Raw genomic sequence first — 26,304 nt, forward strand, 5'->3', positions numbered from 1 at the left:
ATGGAGAGGACCCCAAGCTTCAACCTGACGGGCCGGGTGCTCTCGGCGGGTAGGTGCCCTTTCCCCCCGTGCCCCAGCAGCAGCGGGGTCAGCGCCCCCCACCCGCCGCCCGCTCCTTCCACCGCCAGACCCTCGGTCAGCGCCGGCCCCGCCGGCCCGGGGGCACGGCAGCGCGTCCCGAGACCGCGAAGCAGCAGCGGGGGCGCGGACAGCCCCGGGCGGACACGGTGTCCCCGCTGCCCCGCCGAACGCCACCGCAAGGGCCCTCTGCGCCGCCGCCGCCCCGAGCGCTCCCGACGGGAATCGCCGCACCGCTCCCCGCGCCCGGGACGCGCCGCAGACAGCGCGCATCCCTCGGCCCGGCCCCGGCGCTCCCCGCCTGCCCCCCTCACGCCCCCGCCGCCGCCGCCCTTCCTCCCCGGGCTCCCCGGCCCGCCCAGGCTCCTCCTCCTCCTTTCTCTCAGCGCACCCTCCCTCCCTTCCTCACGCCCTCCCTCCCGCCGCCGGCGCCCGCAGCCCCTGGCCGGACTTTGCTTTCGCTCCTCCATCTCCCGTCGGCGCTGCCGTGGCCCCCGCCCCGCCCGCCGCGTCCGGCCGTGCCGGGGCAGCCGGGCCAGGGGCGGCCCGGGGCTATGAGCCGGGCGCCGGCGGCGCGGAGCCCAGCAGCGGCAGCGGCAGCCACGGTGTAGGGCTCTTTCCCGGGCGGGACCAGGACCGTCCCGCGGCGCCCGGCGGCTCCTCGGGGCGCGGGGAGAGCCCCGGGGCCGCACGGGCGGTGTCTCCCCCCGGGGCCGCACGGGCGGTGTCTCCCCCCGGGGCCGGGGGAACGGGCTGGCGGCTGGCGGGAGGGGGGGATCGCCCCCCGATGTGTGACATGATCGACTCGCAGTCCGCCGAGAAAATCAGCAGGATGAAAAAGTTGCGGAGAACTTTATCGGAGAGCTTCGGCCGAATAGGTGAGTCCCGGGCCCGGGCCCCGACGGCTCTGCCCGGCACCCAGGGGTCCCGGCAGGGAGGGGACGGGGGGCGGTGGGCTCAGCCCTGCCAGGCTGGAAACACCCGCCACGACGCCGTCCCCGAAAAACGTTTCTTGGGAAGAAAGCTCGCGAAATCAACAACTCCGGTAGCCCCAGCAGTACTGCATGGGTCTGTGATGGAGTTAGCCCAAAATCGGCTGGGAAGAACAAACTGTAAATGAGAGTTAGTTCATGTGCCCCCACTGACAAAGAGAAACCTCAACAGAAAGCAGTCGGTTATTTTCATTTTGTTGCAGGTCTGCTAATTTATTTTTGGTACGGGCTGCAGGTTGTTTTTAGTTGAGGTGTGAGATGCTGAAGCAGGTAATAGCGGCCCAGACAAAAGAAGTCTATCTGTCATCTGCTGTGAAGCCTTGTCGCTCTGTCACTGACATAAAGCATCCCGAAGTAGCGTCATATGAATGCCACTGCCAAGCGTGTTACCTCCCGGTGGCAGCACACCGTGTTTGGTTTTGACACCAGTTTATTTTGCAGTTGAATTTGTTATTGAGAACAATGCCGAAGAGTTCTGGTCTGCTTGGACTGATGTTTCTCTTAGCCTTTGGCACACTATGTTGCTTAATTCACTGTTTAAAGCATTAATTCCCACTGACATCATCAACACGCAGCTGAGCAGGGAGAGAAGGCACCTCAGAGGAGGTGTGAAGTATCCCCGACTTGGTGGGACAGAGCAGCTGGAGGAAGTGCTGTAACACACGAGAGCAGATGCAGCATCCCTGTGCTTGCAGACCTTCTGTGTGGGTCCTTCCGCCGTCCTTACCCATGCATTGTCCATTTGGGAGGTCTTCCCTTACAGCCAGTCTGGCTGGCAGAGTGGGTCAGCTTGCAGAGCTGCTTTGTCCCAGTGAGAGGATGTGAAGTGCCTGTGCCGCAGCCAGGAGCTGTGGCCTTTGGTTCTCCCCCAGTAACCCTACCTAGGATCTGTGCCGGAACACTTGGGCATTTTAACTTTTTAACGTGCTGTGTATGCATTCAAGCACTGCAAGCTTTTCAGAGGATGATTGTCTTTGAAATCAGGTATTTTTATTGTCCTACTCCAGGATGAAAAAGACTGAGAAAAGCTTATTCTTACTTGTAAACCAGAGAGTTTAAAGGGGAAATGCAAAGTTACAGTTGTAAAGCAAATATCAAGTCACTGTTACAAATCTTTCTGTCTCCATATGAAAGCAGCTTTCACCTATCATCAGTCTTAAACTTGTAAAATGCATTTAACTTTCTTTGATTAGAAGGAAAAAAAATGAAGCAGTCAGGTGTTTGGTCTGTTATATGTCTCTGTGCATGTGTAAACACAGAGAGACACTCTTCCACAGAATTGTGAAAGGGTTTTACTAATGGTGGATGTCATTAACAAAGAAAATGTTTTGAACGAGGATGCTGCTTTATTGTAACAGTGACAGTCCTGTTAATGCCTTTTAGGGATTTAGGCCCCTCTGGCTGGTAATTTCTGCATGTTTTATTTGGCTCGGTTGGGTGATCATCTCTTCTTGTCATTTTGCACAAATTAAACAAGCTTTTAGTTTCCTTGGGAGCTCTGGCCTGGTTTTAGATACACGGATATTTATATATAAAGCTCCTCCAGCTGTGTGTGTGTATGCACAGAAGTGTAGGAGTGTGGTCTGGTATGCAGATGGTTTGTTTGTTTGCTGGTGGTTGTTTTGTGATTAAAATACAGCTGCTGACAGCAAGTTTGTTCCATCTTCAGATGCTCAAATATATTGATCATCATTCTGGTAACTGCACTTTGAGCAAAAAAACTTCTAATTTATCTGTGTGAGGTTTGAAGATAGTCCACTCCCTGATACTAGAGGCACAGATAAGCCCAAGCAAATAAATTCTAAACTTGCATACCAGGAAATTCTTGGTTAAAGCATGTGCTGCACTTAACTCTTATATTGACATGAAGGAGAGAAAACAAAAAACCTCATTGGAAAAACACTTTCTGGATATTTGACATTTGGGTTTTAAAGCTCTTTTTGTAGGTGCTGGTTGCTTGGTATGGTTAGCAGATTACATTAAATATGTATTTAATTTGTAACTTTTTCAGTCATCTGTTCAGTTGTGATTTGCCATGAATAATAAATTCCTGACAGTGGTAAAGGCCAGGTTGGATGGGGCTTTGAGCAACTTGATCTAGTGGAAGTTGTCCCTGCCCATAACAGGGGAGCTGGGATGATCTTTAAGGTCTCCTCCAACTCAAACCATTCTGTGATTCTATAAAAGAGTGATGATATATTAACTTTTTCTGTTCTGCTTCAATGTCTTGTGTTTTTGCAGGTTTAAGTACAGAACATAGTATCATGAGCATAGTCATGTAAATGATGTGAGAGTACTATGGTGTTTGAATCAAATAATTAGTGAGTCAAACCTTCATGTGTTGCAGTAGGAAAGATCTGATGATCATGCATGAAATGATAAAGCACTGTTACACCTTCGCCCAGTGTTGGCAGTAAGTATTCTGTCAACTAAATGCAATTCTTCCAAACTTTAGTACCAGATTTAGATACCCAAGTTTATGTTAGCCTTTTGGATAGGAGTGATGGAAATGTATCCTGATTGCCATTGGCAGTGAGATTTTTTTTTTTTTTGTTAGAGCTTGCAGGTTAACACTCAATAGACTGCATTTCAGACCCACTTCTCCCCACGAAGTAATCCTCTCAATTTGAGAAATTGTAGCTGCAATTAATTTATGATTTTTTTTTTACAGTGCACTCAAGTATGTTAGGTAACATTTGTAGCTATTTCCCCACCATTTCCAGACAGTGTAGTTGTTCCTGGGGCACAGCAGAGGCCCAAAGGGTACTAACAGCAGCCTCAGGAAGACCACCCATTTTCTTAACTGTGAACTGATGCTTTGCATCCACCAGCTTTCCTGGAACAGGGTGATGAAGATCTGGCTCATCAAACAAAACTGGGCTCGGTCCTGTAACTCTTAGAGTACCTAATATTTAAAATTCTTATTTTGCTGAGTTGAAAATTGTGATGTGTGAAATTGCCCACTCAGTGAGCCTTTTCCTGAGCATTCACTTTGTTCCATTATGTGCAAATCTGGCAGAGGATGATACAGTGCTGTGGTGTGCTGGGGGAAATGTGTGTGGTCTGTGGTGCTACAGGGTGGCTCTTTGCTACAGAAATTGTATGCTTCCAGTTCTAGAGAAATGAACTACCTTTGTAGCTTAGGTACCCTTTCTCCTGGTAGAAATTTTCTTGTGTTTCTAGGTGTGTCCCTTGTAAAAGTTATCTTATCATAAAGAACTTCTATTGCTAAGAATCTGAAAAAATAGACATAATTCTTTTCATTCATAAGTTTCTGCCAGCCTGTTCATTTTTATATGAACATCCATATTAGTTTAAAAAATTTGGTTTCCTTGCTTAGAGACTGTGTTGACCATACAAATGAACACATCATAACTATATGTTAAGCAACTTTTAGAGATTCAGTTGACTCACTGTTTAATTTAGCATTTAAACCTTTATTAGGTTTGGTTCTTAGTTTTGCCCTTTGATAATTATGTAATTAAATTATTAGTGAATAATTTAATAAAAGCAATAGTCATCTCTTAATCATGTGAAGAGTTCTTAGCTATGCATTTGTTGAAGCTCATATAGTACCAGAATCACATTTGAGATCACTTCAGCTCATTTAACTCCTGTTTTCTTATGAGTTTCTTTAGTCAAAAACGAACACTGGGTTACAAAGAAAGGAAGGAGGAAAGGAAGAAAGAAAGAAAGAAAGAAAGAGAGAAAACATTGCTGAGATTTATCACAGTGTGCTGAAAGCAACTGGCCTTTCTGAGCATCCCTGGGCTTTGTTACGAGCTCCTCACTGATACAAAGGTTATCTCCACTAATCTTCTCTGATGTACATCCACATAGCTCACATACCTGAGATAATGAGAAGTTCATTTGTAAACAGCTTATTTTTTTCTTAAGTTCAGCAGAACTTTTTTTTAACAGTTTAAAAAGCAAAAGATTGCATCAAGGAGGAAAAGGTATTTTTAATATAGTTTGTTCTATAAAATATGCTGCTTTGGTGTCTTCTTTGGGAGATCCTATGTAGTGAATTGGTTGAGACTGATATTATTGTTAAACAGAATCTCATTAAATGGGTGGCCAGAACGCTCGTACTCTGTCTGTGATTCTTAAAAGCCCTCATTTAGTCAAAGGTAGAAGCTAAAGACAAGCCAAATATATGCAATGGACCACAGATTCCCATTTCTGCTTGTTCTGTTACACTGTGAATTTCGTTTAGCTATCTGTTTGGCTATTCCTGTAGTATTCTGGTCATGTGAAAATCTTGTGTTTTGGTAAGGGAGAAAAGCTTGTCAGCACAGCTTAAGGTGTGTAATTTACTAATTTATAGCTTGTATGTCATTGTGACCTGAATGGTAATTGGGAATATTAGAAGCGTGTTCTGAAAAAGTGTTCCACAGACTGGGGGTTCTCTCTCTCTCTCTCTTTCCTTCTCTTTCCTGACTCATAGCTCTGAGTACTTGGGATTGGCAGTCTGAAAATGTTTTGATGATCCTTCAAAACCATAAAAATATATTTAACTATCAAAATGTGCAATGTGTGCCTCAGATCTCCACAGCAAAATACCAGGGTTTTTTTCATTGTTTTTATCACTGAGCATGACATCTAGAAGAGTAAAGCAGTGATCTTCAAAGGTTTCAGGGAAGCCATGTTTCATGTCCTAAAGAAATGGGACTTCAAAAGGAAGGAAGGCTGGACACTCCCTGCTTTTCCATACAAAGATAACTGGGAATTGTGCCTTGCTGCCTATGGTGGAGATTCTGGAGGTTCACACCGTTTGCACAGGTGGTCCTGCCTCTGTACCATTTCTGATACCACTTCTACAGTTTTGGCATTGCTTTTGTTTTTGTTTTGTTTGTTTCTTGTGTTTTTTTTTTTTTTTTTTTTTTTTTTTTTACTGTGGGTTTTTTTTTTTTTTTTTGCTTGTTTTGGGGGTTTTCAGGTTTTTTTGTTTTGTTTTGATGGGATTTTTTTCTGGTTGTTTTTTGTTTTTGAAGCTGGTAACACAGTTGCTTCTGAAGACAAAATTTGGAAGATGTTTAGAAGTTACTAGTGCTTTGAAGGCAGAAGGAGCATCTAAAAGAGAAAAAGAACAACTGGAGTCTAGATCCTCAGCCATGCTAGGTGCTTAAATATTTATCTCCTGCAGAAATATGCAGGAGTGTAAGAAACATTATGCCGCTTAAATTATGAGGAGGGACACTTCTGGTGCAGCACTGCATGAGCTGCATGGTTGCTCAGATGACGTCCCTCAAACTGAAAACCTTTGTGGTTTAAACTGAAAAGAACGAGTGCAATCACCAATGCAATGATTAATCTAATTTTAGCTCTTCAAGAGAGGGAAACAAAGAGCACCTTCAGGTCATGGCGTGCAGCACACGGAGTGCAGTCCCTCGTGGGTCTGGTTGAGAAAAAGAACCAGTCTCGTACCTTTCGACTGGCACGGTTCAGTGCAGATTTGGAGAAATCAATTTTCTTCATATTTCAATGAAGAAGTCCAATATGCTAAAGGAAAACTTTCCATCAGCTTAATCTTTGCTACAACTGCAGAACTAGTTATGTCTTCATTTTCTTACCAGTTCACATGTTTTCTGAACTGTTTTTCTCATATGTTTGTTGATTAAATACTTGTTAACAGTGTAAGAAAGAAATCTCTTCTGCTTTAGTGCAAGTCATACTAAAAATTACAAAAAGAAAAGAAAAAGTCATGTTACAGTGCATACTATTTCATAAAGAGTTAGTACTTGAAAAACTGAATACATGGTTAGGTGTTTGTTATACTTTTAATTTTTGAAGTTCAGTCAAGTTCTCTATAAAGGGTTTTCACACTCACTAGAAATTAAAATAAAATCCCAAACCCACCCTTACAAACTCTTATTTTCTTTAACCTGAGAGGATTTTTTCATAAATATGTAAATTTACTTTCTTAGAAGCTCCCTGTGCTGCTCTACATTCCATTTACAGATTCAGATTTTGAGTATAAAATTGTTATTCACGCCAGCTTATTCTTTCCTATTATAACAGGAAAATGATGCCCTGTTTTGTTTTTTTTTTTTTTTTTCTTGCGGTTTGTGTTCATTGAAATGCAGTACAGATAATAATTTCTTTTTTCTTTTTATTTTAAAGCCTTGAAGAAGGAAGATAGCAGCTTTGATGAGGTAGGTTAAATGTCTTTGAACCTTACATAGTCCAGGTATGCCTTTAGTATTTCTCACTGATGCTAGAAGAAACCCACAGATAGTAGTGTTATGATGTGCATGTGAATTAATACATGCATATTATGTATTTTCATTTTCTGAATAACTACCAGAATAATGTGTTAGTCAAAGGGTCTGCATGGAACAGTTAGAGGTTTTTTTTAAATGCAATACATCTGGATGCTTTAAGAAAAGTGGCCATTTAAAACTGTTCAATGCTGAGAAATGTTGCATGCAGGGAAAATACTTTATAGAACTTTGCCTGTGATAATTCCTATAACTGTAGGCGTGTACTGTAACAGGCAGGGGCAAAACAGCACGCCTGAGAGAATACCTTACGTAAAGTGCTGCTGCACTGGCTTCTTGCTGAATATGTCAACTGAGAGAGATGCTTATTATTAAATTAAAAAGAAACCCAACCCAAGAGCACAAAACCAACATCTAGTCTATTGGTAAAGCTGATACTTGATTATTCAGTCTAACCAGTTTGGGGTCTTGACCTATCTGTGATGTGATTTGCAAGTTAACTTGTAAAATATGCTGCTCACAATTTGTGCTTGAGAGTTCCAGGTCAGTGCAAGTCATGCCACAGAGCAAGTTTCTGCAGGAAGAGGTGTAGGCCTTGCTGTGATGACTGGTCATATTGTAGTCAATGCTTGCCTTGTACTTCCCTCTGCCACCATAGCTGGAAGCAAATGGAAATATTTTCATGTGTTGATGTTATGCTTCTGGCATTTCTTCTTCATTGCCTGCTGTAAGCTTAAATTCTTGGCTTAATAGAGTGAGATAGCTGTTGTGTAATGCCAGATTCTAGAATAAATAAATGATGATGTAATGTCCTGGATTCTGGATCAAATTAGACTCCATCTCTTTCTAAACAGATCACACTGATGCTCAAATACAGCAGTAACAATATAAATGTTTCATGATTTTCTGACATGCATTGCAAAAGCTGTAACTCACCTCGACCCCTCTCAGGTCTGCAGTGAAGGGTCATGGGTTTGGGCTGTCTTTTCAGGAACTCTGTTGCACCGTGCAGTGGTCCTGACTACTTGGTCCTGACTATTTTATTTCTCTTGTAACACTCATGGAACTTGATTCCACCCTAGGAGTTACACCTGTACAAATACATGCAGATACGTGCTTAGTAAACTCTGAATCCTTGTTTTACAAATCTGTTCTGGTTCTGTTCAGTATTTTCTTCTGAAGGCTGCAGTGGTATATCTGTGCTATAACCTACTCAGTAAGTAGCAATACCTCATATTAAATTTGATTCAGAATTTAAAAGGATCTATTAAAAAGCATTGTCATATGAAGATGGAAGTTCTGTCCCCTTCCCTTCCCCAGGATTGTTTATCTGCAGGTTGCATTTATTTTCTTTAAACCTGGTTTTCTACTTTAACAGGAGACAACTTGAGCAAATTTTTATTTAAATTCAAGGGGCTTGGGGGAGAAATAATCTTTCAAATAACGTTTTTAATGGAATCTGACAGATTGTTGCAATGAGGTACTGCAAAGGCAGTAAGGGACACCTAGTGGGAAGGATACACAAAAGAATTTTCTTCCATTTCCTGTAAATATGGAAGAGCTTGATGTGACATTTGCATCAACTGGTTCCATAGTTTTAGGTGTCATTTCTTAGAAGAAAGAAAAGTGTGTTGAGATTTTATGTTGTCCTTATTATCTCTTCAAATTCTACACAGTTCTTGGTGATTTTCTAGCCTAAAGTGTGAATCAGAGAATGAGCTGTACCAGGTATCACTTAATTCCTTTCTTTTCAAACATCCTTCAAATCAGAAGATGAAACAGACATTGGTAACAATAATGTACTCAATTTAATAACACCTAAGGAAGACAGTATCTGTGGGCAGAGGAGTGGATGCACATATTGGTCTTAGGAGGCCATCCTGAAAAACACTAAGACCGTAGCATGATATTAAAAAAAGCAGTCTAGTCATCTGGCTTGTATATGTAGTATTGATATAACAGGGAAACAGTTATGAAGAAAGTTAAGATGACAATAAGTGGGAATATCAGATGCTACTCTCAGATAAGGAGAAGAGAGAGGAAATAATTTTCCAAGCTGTCCAAAGCTGTCAGCTTTGGACCTCCTACTACAAGAAATGAAATAGTCAACTATTGAAACAGAAATTTCATTTAACAAGCAGTGCAATCTCCTTGTATGGTTAGTGAAAAGATGCTCTTTTATGTTGCTGACAGATGCTGTGTGTCTCTTCTCAGCCTGTGTTTCCCCTTTCCTGAAGGGAGGTTGACCTGTGAAGCAGTGCTTGAACAAGGAGCAATGAACTTGCAGAGGGACTTTATGCTCTTGACAGGTAGAGGAAGGAGGACTCATGTTTTAGCCTTTCAAGCTGTGACCAGAACACCAGGAGCACAAGCTGGCCAGCAGGGACCTGAAATCTCTGATGGAGGAGAGAAAGTGGCATGAAGAGGAAGATGACCCTTCTAAAGCTGCAAGGTCTGCATTTGCAGCTGAATAGGTTGTCAATTCGTTCTGTGTGTTGTAGGTGCTACATGAGGTGCTTACTTGTTTGTCTCTCAGGAACTGAGGGGAATAAATTGAGGACTTCAGTGGTTCTTAATTCTACCTGTTTCAATTGCTTGCAGTAGCTGAAAAATGTACAACACTGCTGGAAGTTGTCTGTCTTTTGAAAAGAAACTACTAAAAATGAAGATGTCAGACATGATAGGCAAGTGTACCACATAATTGCTTTCTGTCAGTTATGAATTGAATCTCTCCAGTAAATTAGGACCAAAAGAATCATGAGCAGTGAAGCCTGTGATTAAGTTATGTGTTAGAAAATACTTTATGTTTGTAGAATTTTTTCAGGGATCTTACTGCTGTATTTAGTCCTACCCATAAAGCGAGAGCACAACAATAGTGTGAAGGCGTAGTGTAGGATTTCTCACTTTTTAATACCTGCTCTTGTGTTGCTTTGATTAAATTTTAAATGAAAAAAACAGTTTTCTGTAAATGATGCCAACCTTTGCTTTGGTCCATGAGAACACTAAATTTATCTATTTAATGGATTTAGTGTTAGCCTACTCACCTTCCTAAGATGTTGTGACATCTTCCGGAGACTCATATGAATAAGGGAGTGGATACAGACCACTTCTTCTACAGTCTTTCATTCAAAGCAGTAATCGTGTGGTTTTGTTTTTTCCTTTTTAACCTTTAGCCTCTTCCTTTTTGTCATACTGGTCACATTGTGGGAACTGAAACATAGGCCTGTGTCAGTACGTGCTGAAATCAGTGGGAAGGTTCTCAGTGGTTTGTGGATTGGTTTCCTTGTCATGGAGTATCATGGGAGAGGGGGGCTGTTCTTGTCTGTTTTCAAGGTTTTTTGAGTAAGGCACCTTCTCCTTGTGTTCTTAAATGTACCTTATCTATTCTGTGAAAATGGCAAACTGTGAACCACCCTCCCCTCCCAAAGTAGCTGCCCTGTTTTTCAAAGCAACCTAAGTTTCACACTCTGAGTGTAGGTTCTGGCACAGTTAGCATCTGTTTTGTTGTTTTAGGTGAAGCTCTGATTATCTACACTGAATATCATGATAGAAAATGAGCACCTCTGAGGAGCAGCACTACATGAAAAGAGCAGTCTGAAAACAAATAAGTGTTCTTGAGTGAACATTTTATTTATGCTTCAGTAGCTTGTCAAAGTTTAGATTAATAATTTCCAACTATGCAGGATTGCTTTGATGTGTTTGGACCACGGGAGTAACAAGTCCACTCTGCCGTATAATGATGGAACAAATTTATTTTTCATTACAGGGTGATCAAGGCCAATATCAAGTGGCTGAATTGTAGCATATTTGTTGGAATAACAGCCAGTGTTGATGTTGTGACTAAACTCATCTCAAGGCTGGTGGTAACCTACTCCTTTGGTTAGCTGCTTGCTATTACGATTTATTTCTAAATGATTGTCAGCAGTTGCAAGCTGTTGGTTCTTGTCCTTCTGTTGATGGTTTCTCTGAGCACTTAAATAATGTTTTAAGACCTTCATTCATATGTGTACACACAAAATAAATTAATATCAATGTCACAATGAAATCAAAAGAAAATAATCTTCAGACTCAAAATAAACATGAATTTTGTTGATTAATGCTTCTTATAGCGAGTTTTATTGCTATTGTTTAGCTGTATTTTAACGTTAATTTTTACTGCTATCAAGAGCATTTTTTTAAGGCCATCTTTCTTAGGAAATTGGGGTACTGTGATTGTGCCTGCTGCATTTGTAATGCTGTCTGACTTCACCCAGTAACTTTGAAGCTGGCTGACACTAGATGCCTAGATGCTTGGTGGAAAAGCATGTGAGCTGGCTGAGGGGTAGAGATAAGAATCTCCTCTGATGGAAAAGCTGAAATGCAAGTTCTTGTGAGCATATGAGAATGCAGTTGGAGGTGTTATGAATACTCTGACTTCAGCAAAATCCTTAATACTCATCTACTCCGTACTACATTTAGAGTCTCCAAATCTGAGGAAGCCAAATTTTATTTATTTCATTCATGGAACAACTTCTGTGTGTTTGAAGTGGAAGTGTGTGAAAGGGGAGGGAGCTCTGCCAAGTTACTTCTTGATGCTGTAATGTGCTTGCTCTCACAGTCTCTCTCACCCCAAATAAAAAGGCTACTCCCTCTGTGGGATGTTGGCATGAAAAATGTCTTGGTTTAAAGGACACCCATCTCTGAACCAGAACTTTTGCACAGAGATTATTTTGACTTTGAACAGTTAAAGGAAAGGGTGTAGTTGGAAAAAAGTAAAGCTTTGTAAAGCATGAACAAGAGGTATTTGAATGCCATAATGCAGGTGGCACATAATAAACTAAATAACTTTTCTGCATTTTTTTACTGTTATATTTCTAGTAAGTAACTTGAGAGAGAAGTACATGTATGACAAAAAGATAAAAACCCTTAAAATTGAATTTGGAAAAAAAAATGCCAGAAATGTAGGTGTCAGAGCATTTTCTAAATAATACCAGGGAACTGGGTCAGAAAAACTTCATCTGGTAGTTAGGTTACTTTGCCAAATGTGTACAAAGGTGGTTCAAGTGTCTGGAAAAATGTGTCTGTTCAGATGTATTATCACAGAGCAAATGAAAGGAAACATAATTCCAGGCAGAAGACAACTCAGTATTGGAAGTTGCTACTTTTGAAATGTTACTTGATGCATGACACAGGCAAATATTTTTTTTGGTGACAAGAAGGAGGTAAAAGCTTGATAGTGTAATTTGATACCTCCTACAGGAGGACCACCCTCTTGGGTTAGAAAGGTCTTTGTGTGCCTGATAAAGATCTTTCCAGACTGCCACCTTTGGGAGGGAAGGTGGGTGGGGATGATGTTGTCTCCTGAGCCTGTACATGACAGAGATTTCCCAGGAGATGGTTTTGTTCCTATTGCTCCTAATTCTATGTCTTCTTTTCCCCAGTACTGTTCTCTTACACTTCTGAGGATCTGGTGTTGGTCCAGTGGTTCCCCAGCAGCAGATGGCTTAGACATCAGCTTGCCCAACAGATTTACTGGTCTCTGCATCTCTCTGAGGCCATTCCAACAAAATATGAATACAAATTGTGTCCTATCTCTTAGGACTACTGTGTGATGCTAATGTGTGCATCTGTAACAGAATAGTGCCAGCATTTCAGGTCTTAGAAAGTTGTTCTCATCTGCTTTAAGGGAAAGATTGTTTTCCCTAGATTGATAATATTATTAGCAATTGTGTTTTGGGTGAGTCTGAGAATGAAGGGCATGAATGGAAGAGAGCAAATACTGCCATTCTGCTAAAGCTTCCTATTGCATCAGCTGTGGGACAGATGTGCCTTCTGTGGGACAGAAGGCACATTGTTCTGTAAAAACCCTAGTTTGTGAAACTCCTGGTGGCTTAAAAAAGCCCAACTCTTGGACAACCTTGCACAATTACTCAGAGAATTTCTAATATTTATTAGAATAATATGGTGATCAGGGATTCCTGTCATTTCCCTGTGCTATATTGCACATGGAAATAAATCAGGTTCTGGAAGATGTGAGACACTTCTGAAACAGATCTAGGTGACCACAGTGCAAGCTGGTAAGTAACTGAGAAGTGGCAGGAAAACCACCAAGAAAAACTGACTGTGAAATAGCTGCTTTCTTTTGCCAGTTCAAGGCTTTGAAGCAAAACCTGAGACCACGTGGAAGGTTTTGAGATACACTTGGCAGTGACTCTACCCGTTCAGTACAGGAATCATTCTTAATGTTGGGAGATAGACTTTGCCTTTAGGAGATGAAAGTTTGAGAACCCTCTTTTGTAGCTGAGGAAGAACCTTAATCTTGGCACATCCCTTAAATCTGTGGAGTGACAGTGGTTTGAATTTTTGCCTCAGATATGTTCTGTTGTGTGTTCTGCTGCCTGGTGTGTTTGGTGTGAGTGCATCCTTGTAGAAAATGTGTAGTGTTTTCATGACATAAGAAAGTGGTTAAGTGTGAACCTGCTTACTCTCCCTTTTCTCTGCCTTTTCTTCTGTAGAAACTGGATAGAAGAAGGATTCTTGTGAGTAGTTAATATGCCTGTGTCCTTTGCTTAACTTTTTTTGAAAATGGATGGAGCAAAGGAGCAGAACTTGGTCTGAATCCATGTCTGCAGCAATGACTGGTGAGGATTTGGCCAAAATGCTGACATATATAGCTCTGTTGTGATGTGCAGGCAAGTGTTTTAGCTATCAGAGAAACACTGCGAAATGAAGATGAATTTCCAGGCCTACTTCTTTCACTTGTGCATGTGTATTTTGGGATGTTTCTGCTCATCAGATGAGAGGGTGTATGAATTCCAGGAATGTGGATTCTGAATATAAGCCATTATTATTTTGATAAATATGCTTACATGTAAATCCTGCTGTTGATTTTCTTGGGACATATGGGATATAGTAATTTATTGATAGATTAAATAGAGCAACAAAGCACAATATGATATATATGGGATCCACATCTTCTTGTTCTTGACCTTGTGGGCAATCTCCCGACTGTGAGGCAAGAAATAATTATGTCACTTCCTTGATAGGTTTGTCTTTTCCATCTACTCTGTACTTAGATATTATTGCTTTTGTTCTTTTTTTCTTCCAAGACACACTATGAACAGACATATGACTATATCTAAATCTTTTTCTCATAAAGGGATCTAAATGAAAATTATCAGTCTACATTTTAACTTTCCTGAGAAATTCTACATGTATAGTGCCTCATCTGCTGTGTGTCACAATATTGCTGACAACCATATATTTGCAGGATCTTATCCACAGTAATCAAAGTTCTGAGTCAATTGACATATCTTGTTAATTTTTTGGAAAGGATAAGAAAAAGGAGATTACAGGCTTGTTCAAGCAAAATGGATTTTATGTATGTAAAACAATGTCATTTTGATGATATTAAGGCTTAAAGAAATTGTTATTGGATTACACCTCTTTTTCTATATATTCTGGAATTTATCTTTTTCCCCTTCCAGCAAACTTTTCTACTTCTAAGCCAGTTGAATCAGAGTCCTGCTAGTACTTCTTATGTTCATTTCAGGTATGGAAATTCTCCTTATCAGGTTTAAAAATTCAAAATTGAATATTACAGGTTATTTAAATATGAAATATTGGCAGTAATTTAATAAGTAAAAATAAGTGTGAATGCTGCTGAAAACAATCATAAATGATGGAAGCAGGACTCCTGAGAGAACACATAATGCATTATAACCAATTCTAGGTAACAGCTGGAATTGATTGTGTTTGGGGCTGTCTGAGGTTATTACTTCACTTGAATTAAATTTTTTGGTAGAATCCAGGTGTTCACCTTCTTAAGTATTGAGAAATAAAAACATTACTAGCTTTGGAAAATGTTCACTGATGTGCCAACCCAAGGAAATCCAGTGGCTTAAAATATTTTTCTTATTGCCATGTGCTCAGCAGGGCTTTTCTTTGCATGTGAACTTGTTTGATAGCTCACGTATACAAAAGGTGTTCTTCCATACATATGTGTTTGAGGCATCTTCCTATTTATTTTAGGGAGGGTAAACTTCTTGTTGCCAGTGGATTATTATTGTACACAATCACACTCAGCACCATTTTTTAAAATGGATCTTTACCTTCCTTTTTCTCCACTGAGATGCACATTGAGAGTCAGGCATGGTGATCCTGAAACTGCACCTGAGGGTGGCTTCGTGCTGTTCTTGGACTTGTTTTCTGTCGTCTGTATTGAAAATTCAACACTGAAGGAATTTGTCGGAGGTCACTTGCTGTGATTAGTTAGGTGAGATATGCCCTTCAGCCTTGATATCTGGAAGACTTTTCATTATGCCAAGTATGCTGTAAGAAGTAGTGCAGAGGATGCATATTTTGGCTTATTTTTCTTAATACTGTTTCAGATTAAGAATTTTTCCTTTCTGTATTGTTAGAAGGAGAACATGTTGAAATTTGTAGAGAGCCTAATCATTAATTATTTTTATCTTTATCTCTCCATTAACAGTTATTGTTGCTTTCTGACAGAGAAACAAGATCTTCACTTGTTACTTTTTCTGGAAGTTCTATTAAGTTTTGTTGTTTTGTTTGGTGTTCTTCTTTTTTTTTGAAAACTACCTATGCACACATCTATCCCATCCCCCCGTGGGACCAAAATGTCCATCCTTTTCTTTATCTTGTGTAACTGGTGGTCCTCTTATTATAACAATTTTTGGTTTCATTTTAATTATTTCCTTTTAACCAATGTGGTGACAAAAGCTGCATCACAGTTCAAGTACAGTGCCTGTAGCTGTTGGTTAGCTCTTAGGCAGCGATATGCTTCTTTGATTTCCTCTTTTTGCTTTCCTGTTTGTGCCTCTTTTCATGTATAGCTTAGTCTTGGTGTACTTATCTACATTCACTGTATGCCTTTATCCTGTTTGTCCTGTTCTTTAGCTGGTGTTGTCGCCTTGTCCGTGGTGGCAAGGATGTTCTGAAGTTCTTGCCAGTTGTTGAGTCAGCTACAGGGAAGCACAGCCAGGGTGTGAGCTCCTGTCCTGAGTGGAGTGGGCAGGGAGGGGAGGCTGCTGGAGGCTGCTGGCGCTGGCAGACACTGGCAGAAGCCACGCAAAGTGTGGGTCGGTAGCTTTCATTTATTCATTGGCCTTCTAAACAGACAGATTGATTAAATGATCTCCAACCTGCTCTCCTTTGTCGATGCCAATTACTGATGCAGTTTTACAGTTAAAATAGCAATCTGTGCTTGCTCAGAAGAAGGTTTTTTAGCTTATCCATGCAAAGAATGATGCCAGTTCCATTTGTCAAATTCATTATCATTCTTACCGTGTCCTGGCTTGTTCAGATATGGGAAGTCTCTCATGACTGCAGGTTTGCTTGGTTTGGAGGGAAAGAAGTTTTTTTGTTTAAAAGAATAAAGAAAAAAGCAGTGATGATTTAGTTTAGCTCTTCATGCACAGAGAGGATGTTTGTTAGAGGCACCTCCTGATGACCTTCGAGATGCACAGAATTCCAGAAACTAGAGGACAGCATCTGGAGAAATACTTGAGTGGTTGTTTATTTTCCCACTTGTTTAGTTGGCTATTACTCTGGTATGGCTCATTTAAATGTGATTTGTCTGGCCATCATCAAATCATGACAGAAGCTCAGAGAAGATGAAGGGACAGGCCTAATTTGCTTGCCCTTCAAAAAGATATGGTATAGCACTTCAGGACTTTTTTCTGTTCAAATCAGTAAAATGGTATTTTTATCTTTGAAAGTAAGTTTTCAGTATCTAAGCAGTTATAAGTTACACTGCATATATTTTTTATATCTTAAGAACAGTTTTTTTTCAGTGGTGTGGAGAGAATGCTTAGTCATGCATTTTATATGGACAAAGACAATAGGCTCAAACTATGTTTGTGATACTATTCAACGACACAAAACTATGATATTCAATAAAATGTTTCTTGAAAAGTAAAAAAAAAGTTATGAAAGAAAATTCTATCATATTTGAGCAAATACTGTCATAGAACACAAGAATCCTCTTAAAGTTCTGTCTTATGCATTAATTTAGACAATATTCTGACTGAGATTCTTTGGTAGGTTTATTCCCAGCACAGTGAATGAATGAGTGATTTCATTCACCTACAGGTGGGGCAGAAATTATGTAGACTTTTACAGTCAAAGTGATGTTTCATTTTGGTATTGTCAGTTAAGCTTCAGAGAGGACAGCAGTGTGAACCCAGTCCCCTGGGACTCAGCAGAACTCATGAATATATTTAAATTCTCATTGCTGAGGAGGTGATTTCAAGAGGCCTCTGGGGTTCAGTGGTGATGCAAGACTTCAGAGCAGATATTCTAGTGTGAGTGGATCCTTATCTTGGAAGCCTATGTGAATTGGGTTTACTTTATTGTTAAGATCTGGGAGAATGCTGTGGCTATCTTCCTTGTTCAGTTTCTATTGCTTGTGAAAAATCAGAGAGAAGGCCTCTTGGAGAGGAAGGCAAAAAATGGAAAATGTAATTTTTTTTCCTTGTGCCAAAGAACATAGATGGAATATGAGATATTCAGTTGGAATATATTAGTTATAATCTGAGTTTGCTTCTTAGCCTTCTTCAAGATTTCAAATAGATAATTAATCAGGAAGAAATTGGATTAAACCGTCGTCATTCACAACCTCACCATTTTGCCTCAGGATCACTCATGGTGTGTCACTAGCGGTATGAGCCATGGTGTGAGAGACAACAACATCCAGAATGAGCGCTGTGTCACTCATCACGGCCTTTAGATGGATACAGGATGGAATTTTGCCTGGAGTTCAAAAAGAGGCTCAGTCTCCAGGTTCAGACCACACTGTTTATTAAAACCTATTATGTTGGAAACTGACCAGCTTTGCAGAAAAGAACCTGGGGGTCCTGGTGGACATGAAGTTGAATGTGAGCTTGCACCATGCCCTTGCTGCACAGGTGGGTGCTGGTATCCTGGGGTGCACTGGGAGGAGTGTCGCCAACAGGTGAAGGGGAGGTGGTCCCTCCCTTCCACTCAGCACTGATGAGGCCACACCTGCTGTACAGGTAGTTCTGGGTTCCTCAGTGCAAGAGAGACATGAAGAAGAGCCACTAAAGTGATTAAGGGACTGGAGCTTCTCTTGTGATGCATGACAGAAAACTGGGACTGTTCAGCCTGGAGAAGAGAAGGTGCAGTGGGGGAACTTACCCATGCCTGAAGGGCGGATGTACGGAAGACAAAGTCAGGCTCTTCTCAGTGGTGCCACATGACAGGACCAGAGGCAGCGGGCATGAACTGAGACAGGGAACTGAAAACCTCTGAACATCAGGAAACACATTTTTACTGTGAGTGACCTAGCAGAAAGAGAAATTTCCCATTAAGGTTGTGGAGTCACCATCTGTGGAGAAGCCATCTGGACAACCTGCCCATCCTGTGCACTGTGATTTAGGTGGCCCTGCTTGAGCAGATGGGTTGGACCAGATGACCTGCAGAGGAGCCTTCCAATCTCCACCATTCTGTGACTTGTGAACTTTTTTACAGGCTGCTTTCTTTCTGCATTTTTGGAAGCTTTTTGCATTGCTTGTGTCACATGTGATTGATTTATTGTTAGTTTTTCCATGTGTGATCACCTGTAATATTCCAATTGTTTCTGTAAGGAGAAGTGATTTGCTTAATCTGTGATTCCATATGGTATATTGGAAATAATTGAGGTCCAGTACTGTAAAGACTGTAAAAGATACTGTTTCAAAGCACTTGTTTATTAAAGCTTAGAAGAAATGTAATTGTGAAGATTCTCTAGAAACATCTGTAATAAAATGTTTACCTTTAGAAACTCATTCCTATCCACTGCTCATCTGCCAAAGACACCCCTGGAATAGTCCTTCAGTTTCTTTCCCTCTCCAGATCCCAACACTTGGTACTCCAGAGCAAGCAACACAGAGCTTATTGCTGAGGTTTGAATTTTTTTCCTCTTACAGGAATCTGTAGTTTTACCTCTTATCAAGTGTTTCCATGAGGAATTACAAAAAAGGGGGCTCTTGTTTTTATTAACATGTGTAAGATGTGTATTTAAGCTTCTCTTCTGCTTGCTCTTCCATGAGGTCAGTTTCAAAAACAAGAGGCTCTGAGGGAATAACCTATCCATGGAAATCACCTATATTTATAAACCTTTAAAAGAACCACATGCTTCCAACAGAAATAAAGTATCTTTTGCCTGGAATCATCCCTTCCTAGCAAAGTCAGTCATTTTGAGGCTCTAGATTGATTTATCTGGAAAGAGGAAACGTTTGTGCTGCCAAAAGCATTAGAGCAAAAATAACCTTTGTCAAATAAAGGGAATTCTGCAACATGTCTTGAGTATTCCCTTTGTAAAGGACACTGGAAGGGCTGAAGAGAAAAATGAAGAACTTTTTTCTGGTTAGTAGCGGGTTACATAGTAAGGTGGGAAGGGAGATACTTCTTCTAACATGTAGTTCTTCCTCCATAAACCTAGGGGAAGGGGGAATATCCCATCCCACTTACTGCTGCTGTGTGCACTTTTTAACCTCATTTTTCACATTTACTTCTTCCTTAGATTGGTTTCTAACTTTATATGGAGTTGTGTGGAGCAAATGCAGGTTAGTTGAAGCCTCTCAATTCTTGATCTGAAGTGTGGCCTTTAAGTGCTTCTTATGGTGAATTGCTCCGCTTATAGACTTGTTCCTGAAATGTTTCCAGTTCTGGAATTGGCATTAGCATTAAGAAATATCCTGTGGAAAAAAAGGCCAGGGAACCAGAGTCTAGCCAGAATTACTCATTTCATTGTACTGGCTGTCAACAGGATTCCCAGTTGTAATTTTGGCTTTAACACCTTGCGGTCTAATGCTTGATTTCTAGGAAAGGGTCTGTAAGTTGATGATAGTAGGGCTGTATGCTTAATTTGAAAAGGCTGTGTTGTACCTGTAAGTTTTTTGCTTATGCATAAAGCTGCTGTCAACATCAAAAAAGCACAGCTGAACAACCTCTACTTTTGAAAGAGTAGCATACTTTTATTTTGTTTTTCTGCCTAAGACTGGTGCATGATCATGTATTTTACTATTTTACTCCTTTCTTTTTTCCAGTTTACACTTTAAGAGGTGAATTGCCTTATGTTTGCTTGCATTTTGTATTGCAATTGCTAGAATTGCTGCCATTTTGTAATAGCAGGATGAAGTGCACCTTGCAAACTGGTTCATAAAGCTCTATCCTGAACACCAAACTTCTGCATTGGAATAGTTCAAAAGATTGTGCTCATTATGCTAAAAAATGGTACCCTTAGGGTCCTGCTTGATCAAGGTGGGGGATGCTTTAAAACTGGGCTATAATTAAGAGTGCAGTGAAACAGATTTATTATTAAGCTTATAAGAGAAGGGAGTAAATTATGTTCACTCTAGCTGCACAGTTTTGGAAAAGAAAAATATGCATTAATAAACAATATGTCTGTAATTAATTAATGGTCCCCTGGAGATGGTTTTCTCTCAAACTAGTTAATTAGTGTGTAAATACTAAAAAAATAATCCCAAAACTCATAAAGAAAAATCAGCTATGGGTTAGTGAATTGTGGACATTAAAGCAGATTTTCTTTTTGCTGTTTGTTTGGTTTTGAGTTTTTTTTTTTTTTTTTTTTTGTCTTAATGGCTGAAGTTAACAACCAAGACGAATGGAAAATGAAGTACCAATGCTGAGGTGTATTTTGACAATTCTAATTATTGTCCTGTGCCACTAAAAGCATCATAAAGCTCTCTCTAGAATTAATGTGAGCTATAAACCTATTGTGTACTCTGGATTTGAAAATGAGTATTGATTACCATTTTGTTTTTTATTTCTTAGGAAGATATAGGCAGGGCCTAAATATTAGAGTCCTCAAATTCATCATTCCCTATGTTTTCTGTTATCCCTCTTTAATCTTCTGCTGTGTCTGTTATTTTTCTCCCTTTCCATATAGACTGATAAATGTCTTGAATTTGATCACAAAACCACATTTCAAAAACCTACTGTTCTGGTAACCTAGATGGGGTCAATGTTTTAAGTACCTTTTAATAAGCAGGTTACAATGCATTTCTAAGTTGGATTCATATTATTAGATACTGAACTAGATTTTAGTATTTGGTTCCTAAATTCTTAGTAAAGCTTTTGCAAAGCATGAAGTGCTCTGTGCTTTGTGTGCTGAGAGCCTCACTGGCTTGCAGGGAAATACATAAACTTGTCAAAAATGTGCGTACTTATGGAATCAAAGCCTTAATTTGTACAATGATACTTAATAAGAAAAATGGGCACAAGGTGGTAGTTTTTCTTGTTGGAAACAATGATTATTGCTCAGGTAAATATTAGCAGCCTTGACTGATTGCTGACAAGAAGTGCAGAAGTGATTAACATGACAATTGACAAATCATGTCATAAATTTTTTTGTCCCTTGCAGCCACAGCAGGTATATAAACTGGTTTTATATAGGTTTAGTTTAGTTCTTTTGGAAGAAAAAAAGTGTGTTACAAAAAACTTGGGAGAGAAAATCAAAATTGTTCCATACTTAAGTTTTCTTTATGAAGTCTCTATTTAATGCTGCTTCAGCCTGATACCTATTTCTTTTATATTATTAAAGTGAAGCTTTGATGCATGCATAGGTATCTCCCCCCCATCATTTTTCTTCCCCACTACTAAGTCCTTTTATGTTATGCTTTAATATGAACAGATGAATTCTTCTTTAGGCTTCTTCTAAGAAAATGAGTTTTCTAACTTATGCTGCATTTATCTTTGACTATAACTTTAAAAATTGGCTGGTTTTAAGGAAGTGTATGTTCAAGAAGTAGCAAAGGATATTAGAAATATTCATAATGGCTTTCAATCTTTTAAGGTAATAAACACAAATCTTCTTGCAAGTATAAGGGGAAATTTGGTATTTATTCTAAGGCTATACAAAGCAGTTGTATCCAAACATGAATGCAAGTACAGAATAAATTAATTTCTGTCTCTAAGACAATATATTTAAACTATGGATATCCATGTCAGGCAGGTTGGGTCTTTACTTGCTCATTGAATCCTGTCTTTATTTGTTATATCTAGTATAAACTTTACCGTCTTTACTTGCTATAAATGATTTCCCTCATGCTAACCAGAGGCATTTGGGAGAGGAAGCTAGCGCTATGTTGCTAGTGTGTTCTTTTCTAGATGGTAGACATGTTGCCCTACTCCTTCTCTGATTTTAACTTGTCACTTTGAAGGATCTGGGGAGGTGATAGCAAAGGGAGTCTAGGATGTTTCTTCCTTTGCATGCCTTTACTTAAGATGTCACTGTTTTCTTGCTCTCTCTTCAGTAATCTATCAAGGTGCCCTCTGGAGTCCTTCTTGGAAAGGCTTTGCTGGAACTGGACAACCCAAGTAGGGCAGTTGTGGGACAGCTGTGTTGTAAGGAGAAAGCAAATAGAGTAAGGATCGCTAAGCCTGGAAAAGACCACCAAGGAGAATTATGACAGATACACAAAACTATGTGTGATGTGGACAAGTTGAGTAAAAAAAGAAATAGGCAGACAGAGGGAAGGTTTCTGTGGAGAGCTCCACTGAACTGACCTCATTGCCTGATATTGCTGTCTCTGCCTTCCTGCAGTAAAGGCACTTCAGGACTGGTAAAAGCCTTGGCAGCGCTTGGGGTGGGGGTGAGTTTTTCCCTAAGATGTGGAACAGTGAAGCATGTCTGAGGACAGCAGAGCACATGTTGGAGGAGGGGACAAATGGAAAACATCTGGAGGTGACTCTCACTGGAAGGGTATGTGCACTCCCTCAACAGAAACCACAGAGCTTATCTATTGAGAGACAGAGAAAGCACACTGGCTGAGTGGTTTCATCCAATATTGGCATTTTTATGTTTGGAGCTAGGGGCACATAAAAATCATAGTGGTAATGTTTCTTAGGGGTAATTTTGTTAAACAATGCTACTTTCGCTGGCAAAACTCCAGGTGTAGTCTTGGCTTTGTATTGGTTCATCTTTTACAGTTTCTGATTTATCTTACTCAAATGCCTGGCATATAAAAGAGAAGAAAATAATTCTTTTTGCAGAAATGAGTTGTCTTTTACAAAAGAGCTGGAGCTGCTGACAAATCCATCTCCAGCCTGGAGAGAGTAAAGAGAAGAACAGTGAAGGAAAACTGGAGTATAGTGAAGGATCTGGTGTTTTCTAGGGAGGGGAAGATGTCTTATTACTTACACAGTATTCAAAATGTGACTTCATATTCAGGCAACACATTCTCTAGAGATTTTACAAACTCCACAAAAATGCTAATGAAAAGCAAGTGTTTTATTATGAAGTTGTCTTCTTTCTGCCTTCTTGAATTCTTAAATATTTCAAAATAACTTACAATTAAACTGTTCTCTCTTTAGCTTCTATTTGCATTCCTAGTCAGAATAGTTTCACCTTACAACTTGGATTTCCTGTGCAGTATTTCCAAATGGGACCACAGGGACTTGTTGCTTTAATTTGTTTGTATTCTGTTTCCTGCAAGTTTGGATATCTCTGTGGGCATTTTTCTTGTGTATAGGTGTATGTGCTCTTTTGTTTAACATAAGGGAAGAGTTGTGAGTAAAGGCTCCTTTACTGTAGAAGTGTAGTATGCCTTAATTTTAAGTTGGGAAATAAACGTTTTATCTATTCTTCAAAGTACTGAGACTTCAGATCCCTTTTTTTGTCTGTAACAGGAGGAGAGGCCAACTCTCCTCTTCTTAAAGAAGATCCAGCCCACTCTAGACAAGCTGATAGTGTTTCAGCATGTGTATCACACAGCCCAGCTGTATTTTGTGATCACCAGATAATATTCTCTTTTACAGAGATGAGTCGACAGCTAGGTCCAATTTTTGTTCTGAAAAATCTTTTCTTAATGGCATCTTTCCAGAAACCATTATGCTTCTGCAAAAAAGTGGAAAATTCTGATCAGCCTAATTTTCTGTATTTTTCTATTTCTTGATTTGATACATGATAATGCTTTATATTTAATAATGGTTATGTATAACTTTTGACATGGTTTTTAAAGTTGTGCTTATCATCGTCTATATTTCAAAATCTTTTGTGTACAAGAGTTCAGTTATCTTGCTTGTAGCTCTCATAGTAATATACCACAGGCTATTGTATATGCCAGCTTCATTTTTCTGCTTTGTATGACTATTTTTGTGGAATCAGTTTAATTTCCTCTTTTGTTATGTTGGTGCTTATGCTTCAGAGTACCGCTTGTGTTAAATTAGCATTTTTTTTTCATTTTGTTTTCACTCTGTAGAGTTTTTGCAGTGGTGGTGCAGTTTGTGCTTCTGTTGTTTGGGGTCTGACAGCCCTGCCGTTAAACTTCAACATTTCCACAAGTTCATAAATATGCAGTAGAACACCTCTGTGTAGAAAAGTGGCATACAAAAAGTTCATCTGAAAGAAAATACTTCAGTTAGAAGAAACCTCAGTAGGTCGTTTTGTCTATTTGAATATTCTCCCATTTGAATATTTTAGAAAATACCTAGAAAACAAGGGAGGCTGGAGGGGTTGTAGTTATGTTCTGAATTTAAAGAAATACAGAAGCCCAAAATACTAGCCAATATTCCCTCCTTTATAATGACATTTTTTTTCCTTCCAAAAATAAAGGTAAAATAAAAATAGAATAGGATGTACACTTCTGTTGGCATGCAGCCTCTTTCCACAGAAAAGATATAACTTGCAGTTGTAGCCCATATTTGCATAACACTGGAACAGAAACTGTAGTTACATTATTACTGGGAAGAAATACTAGACTTGCTCTGTTTTGTCCCTTGTTTAATTACTAAAATCTATTTAAAGTACCTACAGCACTTCCTAAAGGTGCTCTGCACAACAGCTTCCATTCACAGAGATGTTTCTTGGTAATCCAGGGTTCTGAACCCTACAAGATGGGGATTCTGAAAGTGCTTTACAATACAGAATCTCTATTTATTCTTAAGTATGCCCACATGAGCATGCTTTTGTATTAAATACTTTGTTTTCACTGACTTTGAGAATATGATACTTCTGCTATTTCATTTCAGCAAGCGATGAGTGCTTAAGTCTGTAACAGAGATATATTTTAAGCAGCACGATAACTTCACATTTCATAAATATTTCACATTAGAGCTTTTTAGTCAAGACCTTATGTGGTAGGTTTAACCCAGACAGCAACTAAGCACCTACCAACCCCTCCCTCACACCCTCCTTCTCCTGCTCCTTGCAGTGGGAAAAGAATTGGAAGAGTAAAAGCAAGAAAACCTTCTGAGTTGAGATAAAGACTATTTAATTAGTGAAGAAAACCCACAAGTAATGTAAAGGCAGCCACTCACCACCTCCCACAGGAAGAGTGATCCCAACCAGTCTCTGAGCAGCAGCTACCTTGGAAAGTTCAAACCCCCAGTTTTTATGACTTTTCATATGTTATGTGTCACAGAATATCCCTTTGGTCACTTGGGGTCAGCTGTCCTAGCTGTGTCCTTGCCCACCTGAAGTCCTTGCCCGTGCTCAGCCTACATCATGGGGGCAGTGTGAGAGGCAGAGAAGGTCTGGAGTGTTACCTTGTTCCTCAGTTCAAGTTGCTACAAACAGCCGTACTTAAATGCTTTGGAAGGGCATTAACCTTGACTTTGCAGTACTCTGGAGGCTGGAGCTCCTGCTCTGATGGCTCTAAGGGCACCATGTTTCCCAGAGCAGCTGGGGTTTATGAAAGAAATGTTTTCTGCTGTTACTGTTAAGTGAATAATCATACCAGATGCCGTTAAACTGTCTAATAGCACCAGAAAACCTCTGATAATAACTGCTGTTTCTTATATTTTATATTAAACTTAAAGGGAAGGGAGTACACTGATGTCATGACAGATGTGTGTATGATTTTTTATATCCTGATCACACCTCTAGATTGTGTTTCATGATGTGACTTGGAAGTTTGCTGGATCTTATTTTTGTTAATCTGGTTTTGTTAGCATGAGTGGTCTGTGGTTTTTTACTCTACATCTTTGTGGGATTTCCTTGCTGGGAGAGGGCAGTCTGGAGGAAAGGTCTCTGACACTGAAACCATCAG

General features: G+C 40.0%; 2 protein-coding genes across 3 annotated transcripts in view; both read left to right on the forward strand.

Annotated features, from left to right (window-relative positions):
- Positions 1–636, forward strand: LOC128799996 (serine/arginine repetitive matrix protein 1-like). Its single transcript, XM_053964888.1, has one exon. It carries the CDS (start codon positions 1–3, stop codon positions 634–636), a length of 636 nt encoding a protein of 211 aa, XP_053820863.1.
- CDK14 (cyclin dependent kinase 14) overlaps positions 613–26,304 on the forward strand; it is a 318,431-nt gene continuing 292,739 nt past the window's right edge. For both annotated transcript variants that reach the window (XM_053941947.1, XM_053941953.1), the window contains exons 1-2: positions 613–956; positions 7,194–7,225. In XM_053941947.1, the coding sequence (XP_053797922.1) occupies positions 866–956; positions 7,194–7,225 (123 nt within the window). In that variant the 5' untranslated portion in view covers positions 613–865. The remainder of the gene's footprint in view (positions 957–7,193; positions 7,226–26,304) is intronic.

The sequence above is a fragment of the Vidua chalybeata genome, chromosome 1 (assembly GCF_026979565.1).
Source record: "Vidua chalybeata isolate OUT-0048 chromosome 1, bVidCha1 merged haplotype, whole genome shotgun sequence".
NCBI classification, from domain to species: domain Eukaryota; kingdom Metazoa; phylum Chordata; class Aves; order Passeriformes; family Viduidae; genus Vidua; species Vidua chalybeata.

Bases quoted from the DNA above. Each gene is read 5' to 3' on its own strand.
- LOC128799996 (XM_053964888.1), top strand. From the start codon at position 1: ATGGAGAGGACCCCAAGCTTCAACCTGACGGGCCGGGTGCTCTCGGCG.